This window comes from Calonectris borealis, chromosome 6 (genome assembly GCF_964195595.1).
Source record: "Calonectris borealis chromosome 6, bCalBor7.hap1.2, whole genome shotgun sequence".
NCBI classification, from domain to species: Eukaryota; Metazoa; Chordata; class Aves; order Procellariiformes; family Procellariidae; genus Calonectris; species Calonectris borealis.
The window spans coordinates 39,084,311-39,108,978 of record NC_134317.1 but is presented as its reverse complement, the minus strand read 5'-3'; the positions used below and the strand labels follow the sequence as shown (position 1 = coordinate 39,108,978).

At 43.9% G+C, this 24,668-nt stretch overlaps 1 protein-coding gene across 1 annotated transcript in view; it reads right to left on the bottom strand.

Annotated features, from left to right (window-relative positions):
• Positions 1-24,668, bottom strand: part of CPS1 (carbamoyl-phosphate synthase 1) — a 116,561-nt gene that overhangs the window by 44,758 nt on the left and 47,135 nt on the right. Inside the window, exons 15-25 of the mRNA XM_075153733.1 lie at positions 23,313-23,390; positions 21,696-21,794; positions 20,900-20,995; positions 18,240-18,429; positions 17,520-17,677; positions 16,597-16,725; positions 14,757-14,901; positions 14,152-14,362; positions 12,873-13,071; positions 10,533-10,709; positions 6,657-6,775 (exon numbers count right to left, since the gene is read on the bottom strand). Coding sequence (XP_075009834.1) covers positions 6,657-6,775; positions 10,533-10,709; positions 12,873-13,071; positions 14,152-14,362; positions 14,757-14,901; positions 16,597-16,725; positions 17,520-17,677; positions 18,240-18,429; positions 20,900-20,995; positions 21,696-21,794; positions 23,313-23,390 — 1,601 coding nt within the window. The remainder of the gene's footprint in view (positions 1-6,656; positions 6,776-10,532; positions 10,710-12,872; positions 13,072-14,151; positions 14,363-14,756; positions 14,902-16,596; positions 16,726-17,519; positions 17,678-18,239; positions 18,430-20,899; positions 20,996-21,695; positions 21,795-23,312; positions 23,391-24,668) is intronic.

The following is a 24,668-nucleotide window of genomic DNA, read 5'->3' as shown; positions in this document are numbered from 1 at the left end:
AAATTCCACCCTGTCATCTTTGGAACTCCATCCACTCACTTCTCCTTCAATAGTAAACGATAAAAGGAAATGGAATAAATTCCCCTTAATGAGGAAATTTTCACCTGGCACAGAGGACCTGGGGAAATCTATTAACTGACTGGAGGAACGCTGGCAGCATTGCAATTATCAGGAGAGCCCGCTCGCTTCAGCACAGCCCTCTCTTCCACTTGACTGGCTTTTATCTGATCCACCAGTTTAGGAGTAATGCTAAATAAACGTGCCGGCAGAAAGCCCCAGCTCAACACGGGAAGAAGCACTTTCTTGTCTCCCAAATCAGGCTCTGATTCATTTTAAGTATGTTGTCAAGTTTATGCCCATTACTTAGGCGCATGTTAATGGGTCTCGATCAAAAAGATCAGGAATATTTTGTGAACTGAGGGCCAAAGGCTGAGCTGGGAGCGTTTGGGACACAGCTATTGTGTCTGTTAACATCTGCCCTGTAAGCCCACAGGCTCACTCCTGCAGGTCACCTCTGGTTTATCTCAGCAGCTATTCATGTGGCTTGGACACACATGTAGGAGCTGCAAAGATGAGCACACTCCGGCTCAGCCCACCAGTCTTGAACTCAGCCCCTCTAAATCTGGAGGGGGTGGATTTAAGCCCAGACTGTGGAGGAATCAATGCCTGAGAGTACAAGCAGTATCATAGTGTTGGTAAACAAGAAGCCATGGGAAGATGGAAAGTGAAAGAAGCCGTGGGAAAAAGGGAGATAAGAGGTGGCAGTTAACGGTTCTGAGGGCGTGACAAAGATAAGGAAATTAGCGGAAGAGTGTCGAGATGACCTTTGCTTAGGGGATGTACTAGGGAATTCTTTGAAGTGCATACGTGGCATAATGTGAGGTATAAAAAGGCGCTTGTGCTGTATAATAAAGGGATTTTTGTCTTCGTGCCCTCTCAGACGGAGTCCGTGTCCTTATTCGCCACACAGACTACAGTTTCGCTATGGCAAGCAAAGTGGACGAAAGCAAGAAGCGCTGGAACCAAAATGCCTAATGCCCAATCCTGAGAGAGCTCTTCCTTTCTCAGTAGGCATAGACTTGGAGGGTTTCAAAAGCCAACTTGATTTCAGGCTGGATTATGTACAAAGACATATTCTTCCTCTTTCCCTCATTTTCCTGCTCTGCTTCAAGGCTCCTAGTGGCTTCCTTGATTGCTCCTGATGTTTTACAAGATTTTGAACATGCTACAATTAAAATAATGAGATCGGTGTATAAATTCTCTCTCTGCTTCTCTTCTCAAGGAGACAGATTGTTACCGTTTTTCCCCTCCTGAGAAACTCATGAGATGACTGACAAAAAGCTGTCAAAAGAGCGTTTAGGGAAGCAGGAGCTGTAAACCAACAAATCTCGCTCACTGAACAACTATCACTCCAATGCACTCATCTTTAACATTCAGGTCCCTGGGCTAATAAATCTCATTGTGGACATCTTGATTTAAGTAACATGAACCTTACACTGTGCCCTAAGACCTAAATGACTCACACCTAGGATTAAGTGATGCGATGAAGCGGCAGCTCACACCAAAACACAGCCAAGAAATGGGTCATAGACGCTTCCTCAAAGCCTATTTTCTACCCCTGGTAACAGAGCTTTGAGGTCTCTGCTGGGATGCCGTGGTACGGACTCCCCTGCTTCTGGTATTGTTATACAGAGATTCCCCAATGGCTTTTAAAGGGCGATGCCTGTATATCCTCTGTATCAAGGAAAAAATGCATATTGCATTTTTACAAACGTACAGATGCTTTGAAAGAAAGTACAGCTGTGAAATTATCATCAATGGCTCTATAAGACAAATGAAAGTATCTTATGTCAGATCCACACAAAGCACAAACAACAGTGCTCAATAGCTGCTTATATAATATTCTCCTCACGTCCTGAATTCCTAATTTGTTCTGAGTCTTCCCTGCCCCACAGTTCACAAAGAAGACAAAAGTAATCTTCCCAGTTAGTTAAAAGTGAGTACTACAAATATGTCAGTGACAGCTCCTCCAACAGTATAAACCAGTGCAGCCTCATATAGCGTCACTGGACCTGTTCTGCTTTATACCCACGCAAGATCTGACTTATGCTCTCTACCTCTCCCAAAAGCACGCAAGTCAGCAGAAACACTGCTTTTGAGAGGAGCGGGTGTGCAACAACCACTGTGGAAGAGCACAGGTTATTGAGGGCCTGTCTGATCTTTCCTCCCTGCATTGTTTCCCAGGTCACCTGCTGGAGCCAGGTTTTAATTCCAGCACCTGTATTTCTGTGGCTACTCCACCGCAGTCATGTTCTGAAATCAGATCATGCTTCCAGCAAACAGCTTTCAAAGCACACCTTTCACAGACCCAAGGACATGAGCTTCGAAAAGGAATTCGCAATAAACAACTTCTTCCATGGGCCACTGAGCAGAGCACCTGGCTACAAACGCTGGGCTGAAGTGCATCTGCACCCTCCCACTTTTTTCTGCTTTCCCCTCTATTAACCTGTGTCTCTTTAGGAACGACAAGAGCAATACTCAGGACTGCACTTACCCCTTTTAAGCAAACCACAGGCCAGGAGGTTTTTCACTCAATGCCCACAGAGCAAGGACACATTCTCCTCCAAAACAAAGCTCCAAAGTATAAAGTTATCAAAACATGATTGGTGCCATCATTTCCCACTGCTAGTAGCTGGCTAGTTTGGTATCCACCAAAAGGAAGATCTGCTGTTTTCGTCAAGGTTAATTTGAAGACCTGAGATTTAAGAAGGCAGAGTTCAGTTCACTGCTCTGCCAGACTGTCTTTAAGACTTTGGGCAAGCTTACCATCTCTATGCTTTGCTCCTCAACTGCAAAATGGGGGTTTATCATGCTCCTCTTTTCTCACTTGAATTCTGCTTTACAGCCTTTTATCAATATTGAAATGTTCCTCTTTGGGCAATATACTCACACTTCTGCCTGTTGCAAGATGGCCCAATCTTCCCTGGGACTTTCTCAGCTTTTCCCCAGCAGTGAACTCGACCCCATTACCTTTCCTTTTCCCCCATTCCCGTGAGCTCCCAAGTAACGGCAAATACAATCAATTGCAGGTTCAATTGCTACAGAGATGCCTAAGTAACTTAGGAGCACAAGTCCTACTGATTTTCAACAAGGCTTTTGTCCCCATGTCACTTGGGCCTAAGTGATGATTTCGCCATAGCTGCCTACCTCTTTACCTATATTTAATGGCATTTGTCATACATTCTCCTTGCCTACAGCCCCAGTTCTCAGGGATCACAAAATCAGGAACAGCTAAAAATAACCATGGCCACACGCAAACAAATCCTCACTGCAGACAGTCAAAGAACAGATGCAAATTCCAAAAGAGGCTTTCCCTTGCACCCAGGCCACCAGTGTCTTTAGTCGAACACGCCCCAGATGTTACTTCCAAGTCTGGGCTTCAGCTGTGCTCTTGGGGATGATGGTGTTGCTGGACCCTACTGCAGATCTGACTCGCTCTGGACTGGGTCCATAACCCTGGCCTTAAAGTCACATCTCACTCCTCCCTGCCTCAGACAGCCAGACATGGTCTGTTCAAATTTCCATCTCCTTCATGAGCTGTCAGTGACGAGCAGCCAGTGGGGTCACTCCAGGGCCCTTCCCCTCCATTTTCTCTCACGGGACAGGCGAGGCCAAATCTAGGGAACGAATTTCCTGATAACAGCATATCCTATTGCTCTGCCACTGCTCCATACACCATCACCTATTCCTGGACTGACAGCATGGGATGGTGCTTGCTCTTTCCGTATGTGCATGCATAAGTGGTTTTGTTTGTGTGTGTACGTGTGTATGATGGGGAAGGTTATAGTTAAGATTACATTACTGAAGGTATGAAGGTCATCAGTCAAAAAACAACAAAAAAACCACAATGTAAGTTTCCACTTAAAATGAAAAATATATAGGTCACAGGAGAAACAGCAGTGGCACGTGTTTGACGTGTGTGATATTACTGGATATTCTTGCAAGTACTCTCAGAATGGCTTTCTTTTCCCAATTCAACTCAGGCCATTTGCTTTTCTGCAGCCAAATCACATAACCTGAAACAACTCTTTCTCCATCTTGGAGGGCCCAGAGGCAGAGTCAAATGGAAACATTGCTGCAGCATGACAAAAAGGCTATACAGTCTCACCAGCACCAGGTCCAATCTCCTTTGGAAAGTTCGCTGGGACAAACGTAAACGGGGCAGAGAGTGCCCTTCCCAGTCTCTACCGTCTCTGCAAATGGCTGGCCTTGCCTGTACACCACTGAGAACGGACAAACATTTATAAGTCAGAAAGGTTTTTCCCGCCATAACATTATCCCACCCAACCTTTCATGCATGGAAACAGATTCCCTGCATAAATCGGTGAGGCCTTCTGCTCACCTCTGAATCGCTCCACGGGGCGAGGATGCAAGGCAGCAGGCGATGTGTGAATGCTGCTTGCTGAACTGCTCACAAAGGCCTCCACCTGCCTCTGACCCCCCCTCCCCATCTGTCTGCCATATCCACTTGTTCTAGCTCTGAATTTCCTCTTGGCAGAGACCACCTCCTTGTTACCAGTCTCTACGACAGCTCTGCAGGGCCCGAATCAAGACTCTTGGCAGAGATGTTACTCCAGCTGCTTCCAAAACCTCACTGCAAAGAACCTCCAAACCAATCCAGAGACAAAAAGGAAGGGATGGATTTGACCACACGTTGTGACCAGCAACAGTGCCTGGGAACAAGGCAACTACTTCTGGTTCTGGTAACCACATTTCAACAAGAGAAAGGTTTAAAGCAACGGTGGTATCACAGCCCATTCTTTTTAATTGGAAATAATCCTGTAGCACAGGTAAAACTCGTGCCAGGCATGCCAGGGTCTGGAAACAGCTGGCTGCAGGAAGAGCACATGTGTGCCAAGTCTCATTTGCATCACTCAATTAACTTTCCCTCGGCTATTCCAGAGATCTGTTTCCCGACGTGGCTCACTGGACTAGTCTCTTAGTTCAGGTCAGCAGTGGTTTTCCCCAGCTCTTTGCCTTTGTGCCAACGTGCCTTCAATATAATGCAGCCGGACAGTCCATCCCCTCCCTCCAACGCAGGCTGTGAGGTAAGAGAGTTTCCTTGGGAAGGTTTGAGCAAGGATACCAGAGTGAAAATCTGCACTGGTAAGTGAATGAGACTAAGTTAATTTATACCACCTGCAATCTGAGTTGAATTGCATTAATCCACTTACAAGGGACACAACATTGGTTGCGTATGATACAAATGCAAGGTTGGATACCGCAAAAGGGCTTGCTGTAGCAGGCCGGCTATACAGTCTGCTGCCTAGTCACCAGAAGGATGAAAAACTGTGTGGGATGGCACCAGCTACTGATCACACTACTAGCAGTACTATTGCCTGCCACCCGCCACAGAGAAAGGGAAAGCAACCTCAGTGATGTAGGACAGTTCGGAAGGATTAGCCTCTGTGGAGTGATGCTGGATTTATACCAGCTGAGGATGGGGTCAGCCTCTGGGGTCCCAAGTGCATCATTCCAGAGCGTGCCACTCCAACGGTGAGGAAATCCTGGATATATTGTTTTTCTTCTTGAGGAGCTGCACATATATATTTAAGGCACTCGAGACAAATGCAACATGACACGGATGTTAGAGGGCAGAAACTTGTGCAGCCAAACAACAGATTTCTGTAAATAATCAAGCTACTCCTGCTCTTCAACGTCTCCCTCCACATTTATTTTTGTTTAGCTCCAGATCCAGCTTATTCGTGGGGGCAAGGGAGAGCAAGAGCTGCTCAATTAAAACCGTGCAGCTGGTCAAAGAAGCAGAAATCACAGCAGATGAACTAACCAGCACCTTAGTGATGGACTGGCTTCGGTGCGCTCCCAGTGCCATCCAGTGGTGACACGTGGTTAACACAACGGGTGCCCGAAGCAGAAAAGTCGGCCAACACGCAGCCAATAACTCAGCAAGGAGGTTCTCCCAACCTCGTAAACCATGAAGGGAAAGCTCAAGTCAGCAAGAGGCTGGAACTGAAATACAGCCCAGCGCTTTAATTTACTGCTATCTTTCCTGCTTAGTTTTATATGGTCATTTTTCTTGAAGAAAGAAGAAGATTTATATTCAAATATGTCTGGAATTATAGATGTTTGAAAGTGCAGTACGAAAGCAACACATATTGCATGATCACAGCAAGGCAGAAAAGCTTAAAAATCAATTGGCCAGGCTGGAAAAAAATGCAGTGTGTTTGACCCTCAGGTGTAAGCCAGGACAAGTCCTGTGTTTGAAGGCTAACTCTGCCCTAGGTACACGAGCGCAGCCTGCTGTTACTCGGTGCAGGCCATCCACATTCCCAGCCTTAGCCTCAGAGATACGGTGAGGATTTTCCAGAATAAACTGGAACTTCCACAATCCCTGAGAATAGCCAAGATGCCTAAGCACTCAAGGACGTTTTTGCCAAAAAGAGCATTCTCAGAAATTTCCTCTGTCCGGGTGAGGCAGTGAACTGGGTTTTAAGACAACACTGCTTACTGCAAGCACTGAAATAAACTTCTCAGCATTGACTGCATCTGTGCTCAGTGCTTACCACAGGTTTCCCAGCAGAAGGATCCCCAGAAGGACCGTTGTGTCCTAGGGCAAGGCTGTTGGTTTTTCTTACCTGTTTGCTTCCTTCAGGACCTTCTCCATGTTCACAATGCTGCGCATCTTATACAGGAACCATTTGTCAATGGCTGTGAGTTTGTGAATGACATCCACGGGGACTTCGTTATCCAAGGCCTGCCAAAAACGGGACAGCACCAAACAGCCCCTTTAATACATGCTTCGCAAATACAGATTTAGTCTGTAAATACGTAGCAGCAACTATATAGCATAAAGACATAAAAAGTACCGCAGACTAAGCTGGACGAATCAAAGGTTCATCTACCCCAGGATCCTGTCTCCCACAGCAACAGAAAATGTGCCCCTCAAGCAGTGTAGGGAGGCACCAGCCACTTCTGCACCATGCATGGTACCAAAAGTTGGCTTCTGTTTAAGCAAGAGAGAGAGAATTTGCTTTTCACAGAGCCAGCAGCCAAACTTAAACTGATGGCAACAAGGCTTGCAGCCACCAAGTATGTGTCTTAACTACATATATGCAAGGCATATTCAGCCTGCACTGCTGACTCCTCCACCTGCACCCCTTACCACTCAAGTTGCCTAAATCTCAGACCCGCTGCCAACCTCCCAGCTGCAAATGTTAAACAGCAAGGTCCAGCTTCTCAGCTGTGGAGAAACTTTTTGCTTTGGAGCATAGATCTTGATTTACCTTTGAAATACAAGGCTGAATCAAAACATACGGCCTTGAAATACCCCTGAAGCAAGGGAAAGTCCAGTCCTGGGTGACACACTGCAGCTACAGCGTAACTCAGGCTTCTCTCTCTGTATCTCAAGCTAATGTCAAGATCATTAAAATTTCCCTGCATTATCTTGCTGGAGCTATTTATTTCTTTTATTTTATTTTCATCAAACTATTTGCAACCATGGGGTAAAAAGGAACCCCACAGAGTTATTATTCAAATGACAATGTTTTACAGGACACTGCAGCATTAAAAAAAAAAACCCAAACCTCAGAAGAATACGCTAGAGAGCCCCTCAAGTACAATTGTATTGCGGGAAGCTGTATCTTGATACATTGCAGTTGTATCTTCTATCACTGATATTTCTTGGGTCTCACCAGTGGTGTACAGTTACAACTCTCCTGATGAAACAACTATAATCAACCATAATGATAATACCAGCACGGTATCTTTGCTGAGCTGAAGTAATCAGGCTCATTAATCTGTTACCACGCTTAATTGTTTTCTTGCAGGGCAGCATCCCTGGAACAAAGCCAGAGCAATGCCACTGAAGAAAACTCCAGCATTAATCCAGGAGTGAGCTTGGCCCACTGCACCCCAGCATTATTCCTCCGAGTTATCAAGCTACAACGCTGTACCGTCACCGCATGCTTCAGCACTGTGGTGTGGAGACTTTATGCCAGCTGAGAGAAATGCACAGGTCACTTCAGTGCTGTGCTCCGAGAAGGCACCACCCGCGCGGACAAGGGATGGGTAACAGCTCCAATCGGGCACTGCAAAATACTGACACCACCTTCTACCTTTTCCAAAGGATTCCCCGGCAGCTTGCCCGGGTCTCCCTCTCACAATTACTCTCTTGTCCTGAGAGGTAATGAGCTGCTGACTTGAATAGCCTGCTTGCTCACAAGCAGCAGTGAAAATCTCTAACGCACACTTTGCTCCTTTAGAGTCACTTACACACTGAACCTTCAACTAGCGCTTGGCACCCAACAGCCACTGCTCTTCCAACGCCTGCAAAGAGAAGCCTGGGGCCATCACATGGTCCCTGAGCACTGGCAATAACAAGGCTGGGCTTCTCAAACATTTCTCAGTATAATACTGGTATGAGGCGTAAGTCTTCTGAGGCCACTCCTATACAATAAGAGGGCCCAGAAAAGATCTGATACAACCTGAGCAACCCGGCTCATCAGGCAGTTACATCCTTGCAGCACTCGGCCACTCTGGCCAAGGAACAAGTCTCATCTATTTCAGCGTCTCTCCTCGTGCCTTCTTTTGTATTACAACAGGATTCCCATTACAACAGCAATAGCTCTGAATGGCAGCTGAACTCCCTTCCCTTTCACCTGAACAGTTACTGTTTTCATCACCCAACAGACAAAGGAGAGAAAAAAAGTAAAAAGCCTTGGAGAGCTGACTAGTGGGGCCTGGGGGGAAGAAGACATACAACAAAGCTCCATCCTGTTCCAAACACAGCTGACGCCTAACGGGGTCTAACTGTTGGCTTTTAAATGTCAGCAAGCTGGAAAGGGATTTCCAGGCAGGCAGCCCCAGCTGCCAGAAGTACCTCTTACTGATATTGCTTGCCTCAGTTATTAACAGGGATGAATTAGTGCACTGTGTCAGGCAGAGGCAGCTCTTTATAGGGAGGGATTAAGACTTTGATCTTGCTTTTTTTGACAGCTCCCAGTGAAAATGCCACCAGCTGGGAACACCCAGGGTGTTCAGTGGGACCCAAACTCACCTTCATCTCCCCAGATCCCCTGTGTTAACATGGGGCTAAGATTAACCTTTCATAAAAGCTCTCTGAGCCACTCAGAGAGACAAGAAGCAAGACTTTTCTCTCGGTCACAAGAAAAAGCTATAATAAAGACCAAGCACAGCTGCTGAAGGATGTTTTACCTTAACGAAGACATGCATTTCCCCAGCTTGAAAAGCGAGAGTCTACAGCTGGACAAGCCACACATTTATAGAACACCTTGTGCTTTTCGTTCAGGCCATTTGTAAGAGGAACAGCCATATGAAAACCTTTTTAGAAATACAGCACAATCTCAGCTCCCCACACTCATGTGGAGGATGTAAGGAGATGTATCTTCACATGAGCACAAAGGGTTTAAAGACTCCACCACACAAAGTCAGGGGCACAAAAAATAGTAACTGGGTGTTCCCTGCCAGGAAGATTTGCAATCTTAAAAAAAACCAAACAGGTAAGTATGAGCTATAAAAAGAGAGCTGTCCTCCTCTTCATAGAGGGTATGGACAGATGGACAAGTTAGCTGCAGCAAAACCAAAGTCTGAAATTGCACCTACCTTGTAAAGTAACTAACCCCACATTTACCATGTGATATACACAGGCAAGCACCATGGAGCTGAAGGAAGAAATAATTTCACACCTAGCTCCCCTTACAGTAACACCCCCCATTACCCAGCCACCTTGAAAGATGAAGTGATTTGCCTGGTGTAACAGGAGAGGGATTAAAAAAATGCTAAGGGAAGCTCAGCCTATTTCAAAGAACAGGGTATTTCCTGTATGCTAAATTTAACATAGAGTTTTAATTTTTTTTTAGTTTCAAGCCCCTATCAATGCAACAATTGCAAAAAGACAGTGCTCTCACAGACTGCAGCTTGCCATTCTTTATCATCCTTTGTTTCAGTTCTCAAAAGGATCTTCATTTTTTCCTTCCTCCCTTCCTATAAATCAATGGTAATCTGCAAAACTAGTCAACTTTGACTGACACTTACTAGTGTAAATGAGGGCTGAACATTAGCCAATATTTAGCAAACAACTGTACTATAGGAACAAGCAAAGGAAAGTGATCCAGGTCTCCACCAACACTCAGCTACAAACTGAGGTGCCAGGACACAGGAATGCAGCTGCTGCTGAATGCAATGAGCATTGGCTAAGATTGTACCAAAAGGCAAACACGTTACCTGAATATAGAAGATGCAGGAAAATACAGATGTCAGCAGGAAAAGTTAAAGTCATATACGCACCAAGCTATCATGTTCTGCAGAGGAAATTACATGCGATAGAGAATATCTGTATTTCAACAGCCAGGATCCTACACAAGATGGTCCCAGTGTGCTTGACAGAGGGATGCAAGGGGGTGAAGAATACTCAACCTCTGTCACCTCAGTTGTCCCAATCTAGTAGCTACAATTCAAGGGACATAGGTCAAGGGCTTTCTATCTTTTGTTACCTTGGCTATTGCATATATCCGAGTGCTGGACGGCTCAGAGAGTTCCTTCTGGAGATTTACAATGGCTGGCCAGGCTTTATTCATAGGCAGATGTGAAGTGAAGCCATCTACAGAGGGGTGGCACATTCTGAGGGCCTTTTGGAAGCTCTCTTCAAAAGTGCGTCCAATAGCCATGACCTGTAACAGAGAGCACTTCCACATTAGCTATGGTGAGCTGCTGCCCAGCTATTCCCTGAATAACAGAGGAGTGCAAATTTAAACCATGAAGAAAAGACATACAGAAAGAATACAGCCTTTGGACCTCCTCCCTAAGATAGTCCTGCTGGCTTTAAGACAGGTGCAGCTGACTAAGCCTTGGGAGTCTCACTTCTAGGCCTGACTCTGCCAATATTATCAACAGGGAGTTTCAGACAAGTGACTCCTTTCTGCTTTTGTCTCCCTATCTGTAAAATACAGGAAGCCGCTGCTCTCTGCTGTAAACTGCTTTGAAGCACTTTAGTAGAGGGAAGCATTATGCAGCAGCATGGGTGTAGTAATATAGAAGGATATTCCTGTTTAACAACCTGTTAGAGATAGAAACTCACAGTGGGAATTTTAAGGTTCATAAGAAATCTGCTCCTCTTCCTTCAAATTACATTTAACAGTGACTCTCCCCTGTGAGGGCTCTCTTAAAGCATTACCCCTCCTTGGCATAGCTGCGCTGGGGTTTCCCTCCTTCAATCTTGACACCACATCTAATACGAAAACAAGCCTTTCTCTGTGGAAATCTGTGAGGTAACAGAGTCCTTTCTCAAATTTCTACATTTTTATTTCCCAGTGCAGTGAAACCCTAACAGCATAAAAATCTTCTCAAGCACAATGTTGGAAAATGTCAAAAGAAAAAAATAACATTGTTTTCCTCTTTCCTCGCAGCTCCAGGCTCACTGCCCAGCACACCAGAGCTCAGGAAAAACCAGGCCAGGCCAGACTGTTCAATTAATAAAAACGCGGTAGGTGCTGCGATCTGGCCTCAAGTTCAGGCCTAGGGAGACAACTGTGCCATACTAACAAAGACACAGCGGCAAGAAGCTCTTTGCTTCAAAGACACCCTCTCCTACTCCCAGGTCCTGGAGACTAACCTTTTTGCCGAGTACCTCCAGCAGCTGCAAACTGCATCTCTTAAGGTCCTCCATCCCCGTTTCAGTCACCCCCCAGCAGTCACAGACCTGCACAGTTGGAGCACTGACTCTTCCTATACCTCCCCCTCCCTTTACTCAGCAACCCTGCCTTGAGAAGGACAGGGGGTTCACGAAGTTCTGCTTTTGAGATATATGACCACTGGAAGGACTTGATACTTCCTCCTGCAAATGTATTTAGGCAACTGTATTTAGGAACCCCAGCTCTACAGAACAGTCCAAAAACCCCTAAGCAGAGAGGGTTAATATCAGTAAGCATCAACTCACTGAAAAAAAAAACAAAACAACCCAACACTTATTGCCATTAAAAGCCAAAACTGCCACTGGAAAATCAAGTTCTAAATAATCCTTCCAGTTGTGATGAAGGCTTGTTGCCTGAGCAAGGTAGAATTGATGTTAGGAAGGTCTCGCGTGTCAAAATAATTTAATAAAATAGCTACTTGAAAAGCATTAGGAAAAAAGGCAGTTGAAAAAATACACAATTCTTTTGCTTTGGTAGCTAATATGTAATTAATTAAGTGGGTAATTTACCCATTTTTGTTCATTTCTCTCCTCTTAAAACATGATCTGAAAATGCTGTGATTGTCCCAGACACCTTAAAATCAGGGTTTAAAAGTCACACTGTCATGTTCAAGATATAACAGACTTAATCACTAACAGAAATCAAAACTTCAGAGCAAGATTACAGGTTGTGTTTGGATTTCAAGAGCAGAAATAGGCTGAAATTTGGCATATGGTTTTAACAGAGAGGACAAATAACTATGGGAACAACTGAGAGCTGTGGCTCATCGGCATCACTGAAAATCTTAACAGACTACAGCTTTTGAAGTTATACTGTAATTAACCACCACTGCAGAACCCCAAACAAAAAATAACTCTGAGCGTCCTGTAGTGAGTGTTAAGAATGAAGTCAACCTCAGGTGATCCAAAGTGGTCTCTTCCCTTAGGAGTCAAACCATTTATGAATCCACACTGTGATATCCAAGATTACACGGTCCTAACTCATTTCAATTAATTATAGTACTGGATAAAAGTCATTTGAGCTGAATAAATAACTTCAAAAGCCATTAGGTCCCTGAAGATAGAAATTCTGAGGGTTTCCAAGAAAGAGGAATGACTTTCCCAAGTGGTGCAACAGAAGGGAAGGAGAGAGTCTTGCACTCACCTCTCCCACGCTCTTCATGGAGCTCCCAATCCGGTTGGACGTATGCTGAAAACGGTCCAAATCCCAGCGGGGTATCTTCGTAACAACATAATCCAGGCTGGGCTCAAAGCAGGCAGAGGTTTTTCCTGTTACCACGTTCTTGATTTCTGGCAAGGGGATCCCCAAGGCGATTTTGGCAGCAATGAATGCTAATGGATACCTGCCACAGAGGAGAGGTAGAGAATGGTAGAGTGGGAAGTACTTTGCTTTTGCAAATCTCAGGAGTGGATCAAATTAAACAGAAGTGAGGTGATTTTCCCTCCTCAACACAACGGAAGGTCACTGTGCTCAAGCACAGCAGGTTCCGTCCAGCTTCCCACCCTAACACACTGTAGAGCTACCTGCCTAGATCTGCGACTTGCTTTATTATTCTGCAAAGCCACCATTTTAAGTATCTGTCACACCCACAGTGAGACCACATAAACAGATATGTTTTGCTGCAAGTCTGTCATCCAAAAAGAAAACAAACGCCCACTGTCCAACATCATGGCTTATCTCCAGTTTGCTATGGCACTTCAACAGCCACAAGAGTTGTTGAGAACTGCAAATTGGAGATTAATTTGTGCCTCTCAACAGCATCTGCAAAGTGCAATTAAGAAGCCAATTTTTAAACAGCCTGCTCTGACCATCCTTGTCTTGATTAGTTTAAGATTAGCCAACAAAACAAAGGCAGCTAGCAATACCATTTGCATCAATCTGACAGACAGCTCATTAATAACGGCATCCTCTGGGTCCCAGAGATGATTTGCAGGCAATATATGGATACAGTGGATATGCTTTGTAAGGACTGCTATCAGGCTCCCCCCCCACACATCCTGGGAGTTTTTCCATTTGTAGCATCAGCATCGGCAGGCTGGAATGGACCTGGAGGGGTCACTAACCCCTTCTTCCATCTCCCAGCAGGACCGACTCTCCAAGGGTCAATCCTAGCAGATGCTGACAAGAACTGTTCTTAGAAGCTTCCCATGCAGAAATCTGCACCTTAATGACCTGACTGCTCCAGAGTTCTCCCTAACGGCCAACTTCAGCCTTCTTTGCTGCAAATTAAGCCTGCGCCTCCTTGTCTTAACTGCATGGAGAGCAGATGCAGAAACTCTTCTTCCTTGCAGCTGTCACTCATGTATTTAAGTAATACACTGATCCATGTCCCTTATCATAATTCTCTCTTTCTGTTCTTCTCCCCTCAGTTTTTGTTTATCCGTTTGTTCTGTAGTATTTTGGTTTATTTAAATAATCTTACCCTGTTGCCTTGGAGGCCAAAGCTGAACTTCTCGAGAGTCTGGCATTAACTTCAATGATGTAGTACTCCAGGGAAGTTGGATGCAGGGCAAACTGGATATTACACTCTCCCACGATGCCCAAATGTCGGACAACTTTGATGGCACGATCCCTCAGCATCTGAAATTCCTCATTAGTGAGTGTCTGGCTTGGAGCCACTACAACAGAATCCCCTGTTTGTCACAAGGTAGCAGAGAAGGAAAATGAGAAGCAGTTCAGTAGCAGTAAATTCTAGCCACACAGGTCACTTTCTTTGCTAACCTAGTGCTAGTAATGAAGTTACCACAGACATTCAGACCTGTGGAGGCACATTTGATGAAAAGCACAGGTAGCTATAGGCCCAGAGCTGGAAAGGCCAGGCAATCTTATGGAAAATGGGATCATAGAGGTAGGTTTAGCCTAACAATATCTGTTTCGCACCCTAACTGGCTGTATCCAAGAGCTGAAGAGTATTTCTAGAGCCCCCTTCATCAATCACAAAACTATGTCAATAACAGCAGGCAGAAGGGCACTGCATAATAAAGTTAACGAGCCATTTCCAGTGAGCCACCCTGTGCCCAAGCCTACCTGTGTGGACTCCCATAGCATCAATGTTTTCCATATTGCAGACAGCAATACAGTTATCAGCAGCATCTCTCACAACTTCATACTCTATCTCCTTCCAGCCAACAACTGACTTTTCCACCAGAATTTGGTTAGTCATTGCAAATGCCTGGGAATATGTTAGGGAAAACGAACAGTAAAAAAGAAAACCTTATTAGAACATGTTCCATATTTAAGACTTCTGTGGCTTATCTCCAGACATCCCAGACCAACACAAAAATTGAAAGATGAACATAAGCAAAGTTCATAGCACTGATGACAAGCACTTTATATTTCTCTTTTTAAAAAAAAATTTTTGCATTAGCTTCATTTGAAAGGCACAGAAAATATTTATGTGATCTGATGGGAAAAAAAGGCAGGGCATGTGAGCTTGCAATGGCATAGAAATAACAAATAGGAATATAAAAATATCTAAGGCTTCAATCATTCAACAGACGCATGCTTTTGTTTATGTATGTGGGCAGCCCCACGGACTTCAATAGGAGAACTCTGCAGAAAGCTAAATGACTAAGTGATGGGGAGCGTGGGTGCCAGCAAACACTATGTAATTAATAGCACTAATAATGCTGCTTATCATTGGCATACTAACCAGAAGCAAGATTCGTGATTTATTCTTAAACTAATCTTGAAAGCACTCCTCAGCACAAGAGGCAAAAATGAAAAATACAGTTTGTTGGTAAATGAGTATAATCTAAGTGAATAAATGGCCTTAATATTAGCAGATAGAAAACATTAATCAATTCTCGCTTAAAATCCTAGAAAGTAACAGGCACATTATCAATCCATCCTTTAGCAAAGCTTCTTGGTTTAATGCTGCCCATGAATCAGTCTTCAGTCTGGTCCCCTCTGTAGTTAGCTCAAGCTGTTATTCAAATGTTGCTCTTAGCTCGGTTGCCAAACTCGCGCGCAAAAAAAAAAAAAAAAAAAAAAAAAAAAGGAAAAAATAGTTTGAGGAGTGGCACTTCACACCCAGCCTAAGCAGGCACTGAATTTGTGGTGATGTTGCAGGCACACCTAACCACACTTGTAAAACAATCTACGCTGCTCCCGTGTTACTGTCTATTGCCTTCTCTAGTATTTCTTTCTAGAGATACAATGAAAGATTAAGAGTTTCAGCAAATCAGGAAAAGACAAAACCAAGAATTTGAGACACCAATTGGTAGAGATTTATTTCCTAAAATTCTGCATTTTTGCCAAGGAAAAAAGCTTTTGTTTTGTTTTCCCTGATTATCTGTTTACTTTTAACAGCAAAGGTATAAAAAACAATCCCAGGCTTCCTACAGAAAAAGAGCTGTCTCTTCATAGCCAGAGACAGCTGGTGGATGTCAAATTATGAAGTGTCATCCTGTTAAATCTCTACATGAGCTTTTGACCTAGAAAAAATACTGTCTTTAGACAGAAACACAGAAGAGGCCCAAGCCTCCCAGCTCTTCTGTCCCTGAGACTACATTATCACTCAGCATTTCGAATGTTTCAACTTCCTTGACATCTTTCATGTGCCATTTACTCCTGAAAGTAGGTGAATATAGTCCAGTATGTTTCTTTTCAGACCAAAATTGCTGAAACACTTGCTCAAATTATGACTTGTTTCTCATGAATTTAACAGATCTGTCATTTAACCATTTTCATTACCCTAGTCAGCAGGAATTATGAAAAGAGAGCATCAGAAGGAATCAAGATAATATTTTACAGATAAAATGAAAGGTAGGGTATGTACAATTCCAGAGTCTGTGACTATTAGAAGAATATCTAAAAAAATCAGATGTCCAGACTCTATTCCCAGAGCTTGCAATTGCAGACGTACCTTTGTACCAAGGTCCAGCAAACTTTCCTTATCAGGACATATGCCTGACCCCAGACCACCAAGGGCATAAGCAGAACGTATCATGACTGGGTAGCTAATCTTTTCAGCTGCCTTCAGAGCATCTTCAATCTTAAAGGAGAGGGGAACACATTTCAGATATATGGTAACAATTAAGATGAATAAAGTCTTCAACTCCAGTTACACAGTTAACTGGAAACCCCATCAGTAAAGCACTAAGCTGTCTAAAGATAAAATGAAAAGAATAAAAGTCGGCTTTGTAACATTGCTTTGTTCTGCAAACAGCAGAAAACTGGAACACGGACTCAAGGAGGTGACTTCTGTCCTTAGTTATGTGTAGACTTCCTTGCTGACTTGCCATGGACAATGTCCTTACCTGGTCTGTCTTCACAGACTTTAGCATGAAATAACCCCTCCAACAGACATCCTGGTTTAAGACGTGTTTGGTTTCCTCCAAACTCAAACAGGCCTTCCCACTGAAGCAATTTTTAATTTCCACACTCCCATCCTCAGGAAGGATTTCAGTACTGCTGATTTTGAGGACCTGAAAACCTAAGTCTAAATGGCTTGTGTAAGATCTTTTTTTTTTTTTTTAAAAAAAAAAAGGTAGCCACTGAAATGTTATATATTTTTGTGCTGCAGCACAGAAGTCACCCCAACCTAATTTATTTTTCTTGTCAATTGGTAAATTAGCTTAGGCTTCCCAAGTGCTTAACTGCATTTTCACTCATTTTAAATCAGGGTGAATCAGCATCAACCACTGTGGAGTGCTGATGAAAGTGTACAAGCTACAGTATCCACAGTTGTATTCAGCTTTCACTCAACAAAACTCGAAATTTTTTTTTTTTAATAACGCAAATGGGCAACAGTAATAGTAATCGCATCTTCAAAATTGTCTGATTTACCGATTCCACTGCAATGCTAGGAGCAATCTTTTCATTTAGTTCAGTCAGTTTATCGCAAAAAAGCTTTCTATCCTCTGTAGCCATGATGGATTCAACTGATGTACCTAGGACCTTCACACCATACTCTTGCAGGACTCCTTGCTTGAAGAGTTCCACTCCTGCAGAGCAAACAAAGCCACAATTTTGAGGACTGATGGTAGATAGAGGAGAAAGTATTCAGAAGATATCTGACCAGCTGACAACTTGCCTGGTCTCATCAACAGCTAATTTTATTATTCTTCATCAGTATTAGAACTCAGAACCATAACATGAAAGTTTCTGTGCTAAAATCTGTGAAAACTGGGACTATTAGTAAAGTTACCGCTTGGCCATCATCTGCGACATGGTTGGATATTGCTGCAAGAAGCTAAATGAAGCTAAGTTTTCCTTTTGATCTCTGCCTCAAGGTGGTCTCAATATCCTCAATTCAACTATGATAACTAAGACTTAAGCTGCAAAGAGGATATATGAATTACTTTTAAGCATGAAAACCAGCAATTAGATGTTGTATTCACAGCTTAGCAATTACTCACTCCCCCATGGTCAGTACCTCTGCCTGTATCCCTTAGTAACCTGGGCAATGTATGAGGCACATGGGTCTTGCGTGTCTGCACAAATAGTCTGCTGAACACATGGTGAAAACCATGAGCTTGCCTGCCAAGGTGCCTGTATCGTACTCACCACAGTTGAGAGCAGTCTGGCCACCCATGCCCAGAATTAATCCATCGGGATGCTCCGCCTTGATGACCTCTGTCACAAACTGTGGAGTGATGGGGAGGAAGTAGACAGCATCAGCCTGCTTTAAGCCAGTCTCATTGGTCTGCACTGAAGCAATATTGGGATTCATGAGGACAATTTTCACATTTTCTTCCTGAAAAATGAAAATCTGCATTAAAACAAGGCATATTTGGAAAAAGAGCTAACAGGAGCAGCAGCAAGGAGAGATGGCATTTGACAAGCAATTCACCAACACCAGAATTTAGAAAGCTTGGTTCCGTATGCACTTTCCCATTAGGGATTTCTGGTATCTTGTACCAGGCTGAGCTAATGCCAATTCTTCACTTTTGTGTCTCTGCCTGTTTGTAAATCTTGAGGGAATGGAGATTCCCACCTGATTCAGAAATTTGGTTGAAATTGTTTAACACATTTAGGAGTAACATAGGGGAGACAGGAACAAACTCCAGCATAATCATGTCTGCCTTCTGTTTGATATTGCACAAACTAAAAGACAAACTCTGCCTCTATATGCAAGACAAAGGTTAGCCAAAACTTCACACTGTTTTTTCTCTGTCACAGATGAGAAATTAAGATAGAGTGATAATAAAGTTTATCTGTTTCGTGCTATACCAATGGGCTACAGACAGAAATTCACTACAGTTTGCTCAATAATAGAAAAGTCTGAGTCAGAGCTGGGCAGATCAACTCTCCTCGCTCTTGAAATATTAGTGTGTAATGAAGCCAACGAGGAAGCCAACCAAGTTTTGCTAATAATGATGAGACCAGAATGTGGCCAAACTTAAAAACACGTCAGCCACAAGCAGATAAAGAACAATGTATTACTGCTTTGTTGAAAAGGTGGACTGGGAATTGCAAAGGCTGTAGCCTTATTTTTATGGGAACTCATTCTAACCTCCATCAACTTCTTGTAAGGCAATAAACTTCTACAAACAAACAATGTGCAAACAGTGAAAAAAAAAGAAAAGGGGGAGGGGAAGAAATCTCTCTTGTCTCCTGTTAATTGTCCCTGTTCTCTCCCACCCATGCTCTGCAGCTTTCACCTGGCAGCCACTGACCAACCGCCTTCTCTCCTGCATGCAACTGTAAATCACTCTGCCAGAGGCAGGGTCAGGAAGTGCAAGCACTGCCGCTGGAATGGCTGATTAGCCTGCAGATCAGAGCAGCTGGCTGGTGGCCACGAGACGGGAAAGGGCACTGTGGGAGGTCAAGCCAGGGAGATTTATCACAAAAAAACCCCACTTTCTTCCAGAAACTGAAGCTGAGTTTGAAGGACGAAGGAGAAAAAAAAGGGAGAAAGATGCCTCCTTTCCAACTCAGGTCATTATCCACACTCACCAACTCTGGGATCCTCCACTCCGAACTTGTTCTTGTTTTCTTGATGACGTGGCCACTTCGAGTGAGTAGCCAGCAATAGCAATACAAGACACAAGCAAAGCATATACAATACAAGATGTGTTATAACACTGGGAACAACCCAGGGCAACCCCAGATTATATTTAAGGTTACTGTAATTGATTTTTTTCCTTCCCTGACTCCAGGATCAGCACAGGAATAGAACGGCCCTGACGTCAGAACAGCCCCAGAGCTGCTCACAATCATCACCCCATCTGAAGGCAGCTGCTACATCGGCTCTGAATCTGTCAAACGGACCTCTACAAGCTCTCTTCCTTCTTCACGTGAGGTTAGACACGAACTAGGGGGCCCAGGTAACTATTGCATTACCAGTAATAACGCCATCACAGGAATACTGCTATGCTTCTACACCTCCTCCTAGCATGAGCATTTCCCCTAACACCCCTTCTAGGTGCTTTGCGCTTCTGCAGCATGAAACAGCCAGAGCAAATTAGACCCCAAAACCCACCATGTGAGCACGCTACGCAAGATGCTTCAGCAGAAGCATCGTTTTAAATGCATGCATTTCTCAGGCACGTACAGAGGTACACATGCATTTTCGTTTGCTTCAGAATAATACAGCTCTCCAAGCTTCAGAAAGGGAACATCAGAAACCGAGTAGTAAGTTTACCGGACAAAATTCATCCAAAGGAATGACTTTTCATTCATTCCTTTCAAGATTATGAATCTATTCTGGAAACAAAACTTGGTATGTATGAACTTTGAAAAGTTCATCCCATTTAAAATAAATACCATTCAGACCCCTTAATAAGGGGTTCAAAATCTTTTGCATAACAGTCTTGACAGCAGCCAATCCTTCAGCTGATGTTACGATTTGTCTACCTTGCAGTGTGTTGGCATACCACAAAAATTTCAGTAATTTCAGCTCAAGTGTAGCTGACCATATTCCTCCTCTTCATTTCCATTCAACATGACAAGCCTGGAGTGACCAGTCACACATCATAAATAACAAACTGCCTGAAGACTGCAATGGAAACCTCGAAAATGTCTCTCTTCAGAAGGCAATTCTGAGTGGTTAACTCACATCACTCAACCAACAAATTCACAAACAAAAAATGTCTAAATTCCCCTACAGTCATTTATTCTCACCAGCTTTCCTGCCCCAGTGATACTACAGTTGGATGATCAGAGTTAGCTGGAGAAGGGAAAGTAAATTACAGGAGGTTAGTATTTTCAGAGTATCCTCTCACCTTCATGGCTTTCACAGCCTGGGATCCAGAGTAATCGAATTCCCCTGCCTGACCGATCGACAGACCCCCGGATCCCAGAATGAGAACTTTGGAGACCTAGAAGTGTCAAACAGCATGAAAAAATCAGTCCCATGGTAGTGGATGTTGAAACGAACAGAGACCGTGCAGCACTGAACAGCCTCAAATTACAAAACGTAAGTTCTGAAAAGAAGAAAAGTCACCTCCAAAGCCATTGCAGTTTTACTTCTAAGAATATTTCTACTGGACTTCTCCCATATATCTCTGGTTAGAGAAACACATGACTTATGCATAGGGCGTACAATAAACATGTTAATTGTATCATGCGCTTATAGACAACCATGCCTCACTTTGGCTGCCCACAAAGTCCAGCTGCCTTCTCAGAGAGCAAAACTGTATGAAATTCAGCTCACGCTAGGAATTTCAGATTTATTTGCTAAGCAACAGAACATCAACATTATGCTGCTGGCACAAAATCTCATGGCCGGATTATCCCAGGGCACCTCACGCACTGCTATGAAAGTACCTTTCTTGGGAGAACTACAAAGAAAAATACATGAAACATCAGATCTTAAAACTTTCTCAAAGAAAAGGAAGTTAATAACACAAGAGACGTCTGATGACTGTGAGACAGGCAGCTGACAGGCCTTTTGTAAGGGAAGCCTCCTTTGACTTCCATGGTCAGCTTTTTGCGCCATTTTGTGCCGTGGGTTCAGCAGGAATTAACAAGCTCCTCGCCTCACTGACAGGCATGAATAATGAGTATCTGCGCACTGACCTCCACTCTGGAAGCTGTCGCTCCAGCTTTGGGAAGGACTGAGGAAATGGTAGTGCCTTTCCCTCTCTTAACCAGTGAAATAAATGAATCAAACAGGAACTAGGAAAAATAAGCACATGTATTTAATTGCCACAGTGGAACTAAATAAATACCAAGCAAAGAAGGAAAAAACAGGCCATTGGTGAGCTCAAGCTATCAACTCTGCTCTGCTGTCTTCAGAAGGTAGATGTACACCATCAGAGAAGAGAGGATCATTATTTGGAATTTATTTAACAACTTTGACATACCTGACAAAGCTGCATTCAAGAAAGTGAGGTCATACCAGGAAGAAAACAGCTATCAATCACATCTGTATGCTCTGTTTGTATATGGCTGGCAGTGTAATGAATGAGCATGCATTAAAAACTAAAATACAGAAGACCATACACTTAACTAGCTCAAGGGAACCATCTGGAATGGAGCCTGCTACAAAGCGGGGATCTGAACAGGTATATCTAAACATCAGTTGTGCTGAATCAGTGTTGTCCGTCCAGAGGAGATCCCAGAGCAGCTGTGAGAAAAGTCCTCTCCAGCCAGGCCAGGCAGGGGAGGCAGACTGACCACCACTGGCACGCAGTGGGACAGGCTCCCCACCTGACCCCACACTTGCAGAGCTTCTGTCCACATGGCCCCTGAAGCTGGCTGCTGGGAATCACCTATGGAAGGAGTATGGATGGGTCCTGCAAGCCTAGCAGGATAGGCACTACCTTATCAAACCCATCCCAGCAGTGGGAGTCATAGACTTGGAAGAGACACAGCTGAGAGTTGTTTTCAGTTCTCTGGGATTCACTAGTCAATCAGATTGCTAGGAAACTTCTTGATATCACAAGAGATTTACTTGCAGGTTTAATCAACATCATCAAATTAAGATTAAAATAAGCACTTCTATGTATTCTTCCATCTTCCTCTCTCAAGAAATGCTAAATAGTTTATTTATGTTCAGACATGCCTCCTCTGCCTTCCACATCCGCTGTTGCTGCTTAGTCATACTCTGTGACTACGCAACCGGTTGTTATAGAATTCGTGCAAAGTCACAGATGGGGGATTAAAATTTCATTTCACTTAGGAGAACCAGAGTGAAGAAGTGTGAATCCATTTACATAACTCTACAGTAATTATAAAATTTGAAAGTGGAACTAAAATGTATTAGAAAGTTAATGATTTTATTACGAAGCATCTGGTTAGTGTTTTTTTCTGTTAAGATAAAATCCTTTTCCTTTTGCAATCACCCCAGGTACAAGAGATTTGAGCCTGATCCTGCAAAGGCTTAAGCACTTCAGTAACTTCCAACACACAAATAATCCCACCAGGACTCAAAGCATACACATCATATGAATGGAATCATTGAACCAAAGCACACAGAAGTCAATAGATGCCTTGCTGCTGATCGTAATTAGCTGCGGATCAAGCTAAGCAGACACAAGCCTATGCATGACTGGGCCCTCTGTTAGGACCCTGACGTTTCCAAAACCAAGATTTAGGGCCATCACCAACATAATAACTTGTCATTGTACCAGATACATATCTGCACTCCCTAGGCCATCTGAAAGCAAGCCCAGATCAACTCTCATACAATACCTCTGTGTCTCTTGGCCCAGGATTTGCGTCTGGGTAGAACTGTGCTGTGAAAATCGGTCTGGTCTCATGCATAATCCCCTGCAAGAATAAAAACAATCGTCTTGGACACCTCCTTGCAAGAAGGCAAGAGAACAGAAAGTCACACCTTACCCCTGTAAGCATTGAAGGCCAAAGGACTGGGATGTTTCTAGGGGCTGCCAAATTTACACCCGTTTCACTCCCAGTCTTCAAACAGTGTCTTATCTGAGGAGTCATTGAGCCTCTTGCTCTTCTGCTAACACTCCAATGCCTGTATAACCCACTGAGCTGTGCGTGGACGAGAAGCAGAGGGGAGACATCACTTCCACTACAACAGCAAACACGACCAAGTTGTAAGCACTTAACAGAGCAGATAGGCTAGCCTCCCTCCAGAGGTAATCCTGGACTAGGCAGAGAAGAAAAACATACATGGCAAGAAAAGATCACCTTGGACAAGGCTGTTACCGAATGAAAGGCTTTACCATCCTGATCTGGCTGGTTCTGTTACAGGAGAGATGGATTTGGGTCACGCTCTTTACTTCCGTAACTCACTTCAAATACTGACACAGGGCCTTGCACATGATCTCTGCCCTAGGTCGTTTTCAGGCCTGTGATGAAGTGGGACCACTTCTCTGGATAAACAATAGCTACGAAGGACCTAAACTGAGTTTGGAGATAGTGCTTGTAGTTTCAGTTGCAGCCAGGAAAAACAGACTTCTTATTTGCGTGGCCTGATAGCACCAAGCAGCGTGGTCCACTGGGAGACCATCCTGTATCTGCCATTGCTTACAGCCCCCGATTCCAGATGGAAGTAGGGAAGTCCCTCAAGAGGGAACCCGGGAAAAAATAGTTCTGATGATACAACCTGCTTCCCTTAGGAATGGGCAAAGGAGTCCCAACAACTCCTGTAGAGCAACAGTGCCATCCAGGGCTGCAGGGTAGGATGCTGGGATAGGACAGGGATGAGAGATGAGCTACTGACCATAGCTGATCCATTATGGTATGAGTTTCTGCCCTCAGAGTGAAGGATGTCATCAGTCTGTCACATTTTCCCTGAATGCTCATGTTACTTCTAGTTACACACAAATACCTTTTAAAAATATTCACTCCATGGCTTGTCAGTATTTGGAAACCTGTGTTGGCCCTGTCCAGCTGTGATGGGTCGGGTCAGCCACAAGAGATGTTTTTTCTTTTTCAAACAGAGGAATGCAACAGACTGCACATGAGAGCACATCCAACCCTGCTCCTGTTTGTGCATCCCACGCTAAAACAACATTGCTCCTTGTCCCTCTCAATCTGTGAAGGTTTAGGAGACTGATGCTGCTTTGGGGCTCACAG